This window comes from Apis cerana, linkage group LG1 (assembly GCF_029169275.1).
Source record: "Apis cerana isolate GH-2021 linkage group LG1, AcerK_1.0, whole genome shotgun sequence".
NCBI classification, from domain to species: Eukaryota; Metazoa; Arthropoda; class Insecta; order Hymenoptera; family Apidae; genus Apis; species Apis cerana.
The window spans coordinates 1778530-1785553 of record NC_083852.1 but is presented as its reverse complement, the minus strand read 5'-3'; the positions used below and the strand labels follow the sequence as shown (position 1 = coordinate 1785553).

At 27.3% G+C, this 7024-nt stretch overlaps 1 protein-coding gene across 11 annotated transcripts in view; it reads right to left on the bottom strand.

Annotated features, from left to right (window-relative positions):
- Positions 1 to 7024, bottom strand: part of LOC107992741 (glycogen-binding subunit 76A) — a 123807-nt gene that overhangs the window by 57867 nt on the left and 58916 nt on the right. For 3 of the 11 annotated variants that reach the window (XM_062083898.1, XM_028664297.2, XM_062083896.1), the window contains exons 2-3: positions 6594 to 7015; positions 3843 to 4164 (exon numbers count right to left, since the gene is read on the bottom strand). The exons of 4 other annotated variants lie outside the window; for them this stretch is intronic. In XM_062083898.1, coding sequence (XP_061939882.1) covers positions 3843 to 4164; positions 6594 to 6697 — 426 coding nt within the window. In that variant the 5' untranslated portion in view covers positions 6698 to 7015. The remainder of the gene's footprint in view (positions 1 to 3842; positions 4165 to 6593; positions 7016 to 7024) is intronic. 4 more of the 11 variants (XM_062083925.1, XM_028664298.2, XM_062083905.1 and 1 more) reach the window with 2 other exon arrangements.

Below are 7024 nucleotides of genomic sequence, written 5' to 3'. Positions count from 1 at the left end.
AAGTAAAAGTTAGAACAAATAAACTAATCGAATTTATTTATATTTACTATTTTCTGAAATTAAAAAAATAACAAAATCAGTCAACATATCGATAAGTTTTTTTCGAATATGTTTACAATAAACGTAAAATAGAGATATAAAATGTAAAGAAATTTATAAACAATATAATCTATTTCTTAACTTTCATCAATAAATATATTTAAAGAATACAAGCTAATTATTCCAAATTATAAAATACTCTGAAAATGAAATTCACGAATCAATCAAAAGAATATACATCATTTGGCTTCCTGAATCCTGCATCAAGTTAAAATTATTTTTATCCATACGAAACTTGAGAATAAAACTACGATACGAAAGAAAAATTATAAAATTTACAAATGATAGAATATGAATTAATGATTAGAAATTAAATTTCTTGAAAATGAAATTCACGAATCAATTCACTTTCACGGAATATATCTTGCATTTAGCTTCCTGAATCTTCATCGGGTTAGGTTAGAATTATTTTCATCCGTAGGAAACGTGAGAACAAAACCACGATACCCTTTCACGAGTGACAACGCGCATAATGACGTGAAATCAGGATCGTAACAATTTGTTTCCAACAGATTTCATACGCAATACGTGATAGTATGTGATCTCACGTGGCGCGATAGTCGATGTGTCCTCTGTATAGTTTCGTAATCACGCGAGGGGTCGCGTAGGGTTCACGATCGTCATTTGAATACAATTCGCGGCCAACGGATCGAATCTTAGGCGCAGCGTAGTATAAATTTTCTCATCTCCTCGCCATTTGCACGTATCTCCTCGTAAATCTTTCACTTCCGCTTGATACACGACCGCCAACCTTCCCGTACTAACCTGAGAAACGAATTTACGCGGTGGCGTTAATGAACGATACACCGTTATCTTGGTCACGAAATTTTCAAAAAAATTAATCCCAGTTCTGCTCAAATATCCTTGGGACAAAATGGAACAATGGTATTTAGTATAATGGATATTGAATGTTATGATAAATGGAAAAATTTAGAGAAAAAAAAATTAGAGGAAAATTAGATGATAAAAATTTCGTGACAAGAATTTAGTGAGGTTAGAATTTACGAATGTTAAAATGGAAATACTTTAATATAATATTGAATAGTTTAATTAATTAGGAGAGAGAAAAATTAGATAAATAAAAATTTAGAAACATATACTATTATTTTGTGTAAAAATAGGTGATTTTATTAAAATTTTTGTTCCTTTTTAATATTTATATAATAGTAAATAATTAAAGTAAATTACATATTAACTTCTTCGATTGTCGGTTTTAGTCAATCTAATAAATGAATAGATTGATTGAGTTTATCTTTAATATCTATAATCTATAACAACATAAGCGAATGTCGTACATGAAATTAAAACTTAAATTAAACTTATCTTAACCTATCCTATCTATCTATATTCCTGAATCTAAGCCAAATCTATTCCAAAGCTTAAAATTACGATATTTAGCATTTGAAATATTTCTATCTAAAATTGACCTAATCCTAACTTACTTTACCTATTCTAAACTTGTTTCAAATTTCTAAAGTAAGGTATTTAATATTTAAAATATTTTTATTTAAAATTACATCCCCTAACCTTAAATCAATCTTAACCTATCTTATATAATCTAAATTTAATCCAAATTTATTCTAAACCTAAAAATACAATATATAATAAAATATGTATTAAATTATTAAAATTAAATATTTCTATTTAAAATTATAATCCGTATTAATAATAATTAAATAAATAATTCAATCAACTTCAATTTAATACAAAAAAAAAAAACAGTTGACTGTCTATATCGTCCATTTTTTTAAAAAAGTTCTTACTGACAATATCCAAAATATTAATGTTAAAAAGAAATTCGTCAATTACAAAGTTTATTTTTCGTTATAAGCTTAGCGACACGTCGACGAAGAGCAGTGAACGTGAAGCTTCTTCAGCGGTTGTAACGGTTCCCGGGGTCGAGCACTAGACGCACAATCATATTATTATCCGCCACAGTTAAACTTACAACCGCTATTACAACGCTGTTGTTGTAATAGCTTCGAATTACGTTCATCGTTCATCGTATATCGTGTAATCCTACGTAGCAACATCCTTGAACGAAAATAACTCGAGTCTTCCTATTTTTATAATCATTTCGATTCTATAAGCTGGATTTATTGGCCTTCCTTAAGATTATTTTGAATTCCCTTTCAACCTTCGCGTCATGGAAAATTTTAGGAGCTTTATACAATATTCGTTTTCTTAGGAAAAATTTCTAAATGAAATAATTTTAAAAATTCGAGAAGAAAATTTTAAGAATTTCGAATATTGTATAAGATTTAATTCTTCCGGAAAAAAGTTGTATTTTGTCTTTGAAAATTCGAGAGAAAATTTTAAGAATTTCAAAAGTTGTAAAGAATTTCATTTTTTTTTTTTTAATTTTAGAAATTTTAATTATATAGATAATATATATAACTGCTATAATAATACATTTCATTTATGTATTTTCATTATTCAATGATAGGTTAATATGATAAAAAGGAGGTATTTAAAGATGGCGTATATAAGTGATTTATATATTCTTAATATGCCTTGATGAGTCTGATTGCACAAAAAAAAAATCTATTAATGGTTCGTTGGAAGTTAACCCCGTAATTAAGTTGCACCTTTTTGAATTAATGATATAACTCAGCTGTCCGCCTATATTTATCGCTTACGTTTTACGTTACGTAAAAACAAAGAATCATTAAAAATTGTAGAATATTAAGTGTTCATAAAACACGTTCCATATATTTTTTCTCCATTAATAATCTCATTATTTTGAATAATTTTTTTTATATATAACAGCTATTTCGTTTCCGAAATATATGCAAAAATATTTCGCACATTATATCCATAATATCATACTTTTTGGATTGAAGTATAGGTTAAATTTAAGTACAATTATATTAAATTTAAATACATGTAAAAATAATTTTTATTTTTATATTTCTAAGGTTTGAATTAAGTTTGGATTAAATTGAATAACAAATTTAGGTTAGATTCGAGTAAAATTTGGAATAAGTTCAGGTTATATTAGTTTAGATTTGGATTAGATATTTTGTCAAAAATACTTTCAACATTGCATATTATATTTCTAAAATTCGAAAGAGATTTAATTTAGATTTGTGAATTTAATTATCCATATCAATCATCGATTTGTTTGTAAACAAGAAGACAAAATTCACGTTAATGACATCGAAGAGAAATTTGAAACACTGATCACAAGGTTTGGCTTTCAGCCAAAATTGTTAATAGAAAGAACGAACACAGGAAATGTGGATGATCGTCATCCTAACCTATGTGTTGAAATTGTGACGCGCAAAACATTCTCTCAAGTTGCTCTTACGACACGAAAATCTCTTCTTACATTTATGTTATAATACAATAATGAATCTATCGACATAATCAGTGATGAAAATAAACAAATTTTGAACCTCAATAGTTCCATAATTTATTTCAACATATTTTTCTAAACTATTCTAAACTTTAATTAATTAAATTATGGAAATATATTTGCAATGACCAAATAACTTATCAAATAATTTAAAAAAAATATAATATTTCTAAAATTAAATATGGTACAAACAAAAATTTGCAATATTTATATTTCACAATTTACTTTCTAATCTATATATATATAATATAAAATCCTAAAAAAAAAATGTAACGCAGAAATTTGTATCTTACAATTAAAAAAAATAAAAAGAAAAAAGAAAAGGTACTTATTACCCTTTGTATAGGTAAGTACCAAAATAAACAAAAAATTTCTACGTTCTCACCTTTCCCTTGAAGTTACCACTGTACCGCTCCATGCAAGGCGAAGAAAATAAAAACAATAAAAGGATGGGTTCAGGAAGGCAACAACACAGTCGCGTAACGTATACACATGAAGCGAGGAGGAAGAAACGCTCTCGTTTCGCTTTCTGCCTTGCAATCGCGGAGGTCTGGCAATTATTTTTGGCGCCGAGCTCGCCATAGTCGATCATCGAAAGCAATTGGTCGAAAGAAATGGAGCGTGATGACCACCATGATTCCACTGGCTGATCTTGTCGATACATCGTCAATTCATCGATATTTAATCGATATGGGGAACTCGACTTCCTGTGTAAAAATTCGAAGTGTTCTTAAAATCAAGGAACTCGTATGATAGGTGCTATTAATAGAAATAAATTTATTTTTATTTATTATGTATAATGGAATCTCTGTATTTGTTGTTAATATCGAAATGGACGAATGTACAATCAATTTTTCCAAGAAAAGTTAATAAAAAAAGAAATAATCATTTTTTCAAATCTCAAATAAATAAAATTTTAAAAACAAAAATTGAATTATATAAATAATTTTCATTAAAAATCTTGAATAAATTTTTGATGATAAATATGGATAATGAATATTTTGGATATTAAATATTGAAATATTTTCTTGCCAAAAAAAATATGACGAATATTGAATTTAATATTGAACTCCATTGTATATATAAACTATTTATTTTTAAAAACTATAATTTATCAAAGTAAAAAAAACCTGAATTATAATGAACCATTTAAAAAAAAATAAAAATGAAAAAAAACGAAAATATCTTGTTATATGAGAGATGTTGAAGAGTGATAAAAGTCAGAAAAAACCGTTACGTTTTGACCTTTTATATTTTGGCACCCATCAACAATAAAAACAATTTAATCACAAGACGACTATGAATATTCGAATGTGCACGTATGAATAAAAAGCATGTGATACAAAGTATAATAAAAAGAATGAAAAAGACAAAACGAGGAAAGAAAAGAAACCAACGAATTAGATAACTCGTAATATGATTCTATGGATTGCATTACCTTTCGTTGCATTTATGATTCAAGAAGTTTTTAAGTTAAAAGGTAAATAAACGAATTATCGATTGAAATAACAAAAATTGAATAAAAGAAATCAATTATTGTAAGAAATTTATGAATTATGCACTATTATGTAAAAAAAAAAAAACAAAAGGGAAATATGATTTGATATTTATAGTTTTATATCATTTGATTTATTTAATCCATTTTAAATCAATTTGTAGTTTCTAATATTATTATATTTTCACATAGTTAAGAATAGCTAGAATTTAATATTTGAATTTTTTTACAAGAATTATTTCATGTCTTATTTAATAAAGTTTAAATAAAAGACAAGAATTTTACATAATTATCAAATAAAATTTATGATATTACTAAAGCAAAATGTTATTATAACAATTTATCACATTCAAATTATTTATATTTACGATATAATCTAAATCTATCATTTAGCTTCATTTATGAAAAATTTAATACGAATCTTCTTTTATATCTCTTGTATTCGATCATCTGCATACATTCCAATACATTTATTAAAATATTTACGTAATATATTTATTTTATCATAATTATGGAATCATTTACATAATTATAGAATCTGATTTTAATTAAATAAACTGGTTGTTATCAACAGATTAGAAATATTATTTCTAACCTATTATATTTATCCTTAAAATTATTAATTAGGTTATTTATTTATCGGTTCTTTCAGAATTCTTTGATTTTTATTTTTTTTTTCCTTTTTCATTTTTTAGGTCTAATAGTAAACGAGTTTCCAAGATAAAAATACTTTTGGAATCCGGTCAAACAACACGAAGACTGAATATACAAAGACGTGGGAGACTTTATTATAGCTTGTAACGATAAATTAAATATGTTTTGGCAACAAGCATAAAGTACGCCACAATTCGAAAGTTAAATTGACTTAATGATTTTATGACACGTGATATCATTGAGACAATTTTGTCTCAAATACGAATTTTATACAACTGATGTTAATGATGTTTCATCATTATGAAATTTGAACAATAACTGTAGTATTAACTAAATCACAAATAAACAAAAAGATATAAAAGAGAAAAAAATTAAATAATACGAATATTTTTTTTTCATTTTGCGATAACTCAAACACAATTCAAACTTAATTCAAACCTATCTAACCTAAACTTTTTACAAATCTATTTCAAACTACATTCACAAATATACAACGTAGAATATTTTTTACGCATATCTTGGAAATTTAGGTTAATCTAATCCAAACCTACATTCAACATTTATAAATATAAATAGCATAGAAAATATTTCTGTAAATATCTCAATTCTATGGCTAATTCAAAATTAACCTAAATCTATTCCAAACTTTCAAATACTTAAAATCGAAAAAATGTATCCTATTCTAAACAGTAAAAAAAAATATAAAATATAAAATCTATTACGTTATTCTAAAAAAAGAAAATCACTATCACTAAATAGATACAAAAAATTTAGCAATTATTCTTAAAATCAATTAAGAAACCTCTCATATCAAAACTCATATCAAAAAAGCGAGTCGCACGTACACTAACCTAAAAAAAAAAACACAGTCGATAGAGATCTAATTACGAAAATCCACTATAGCAATCACTTTTAAAAACCAATTAAGAAAACTCCCTCTTACTAAAGTCCAAACGAATCGCGTGTCGTTCCAAAATAATTACGCACCTGGACGACGACGGTCGTGTACAAGCAGCTAGGAAGAGGGCGCTCGCTCTATTATTACGCGCAGAAATGGCAACAAGAAAGGCATAGTATTGCGCCTCCGGCATGCAAACGCTTCTCTCCTCTGTTTCGCAGCTTCAGGTTACCACTTCGGCCCCGCCGACAACGCCGATCCTATCTGAATCGTAAACTTTCTTTATCTGGATCATAAATACAAAAAGAAGTTCACCAAGTGGCTCGCGGGCCCCTCGAGAGTCAGGGCGTTCCCCAGTTCCATGCGACGTTCGTTACACGTCAGAGTCTGGCGGCAATAGCCTTCGAGCCTCCTCTTACATAATGATTATCTATCACGCACGCCTAGACTTCCGATAGACGATCGACTTTGTGTGTGGTGCACACGCACGCTACATTCCAGCTCTAAGACTCTATATAGA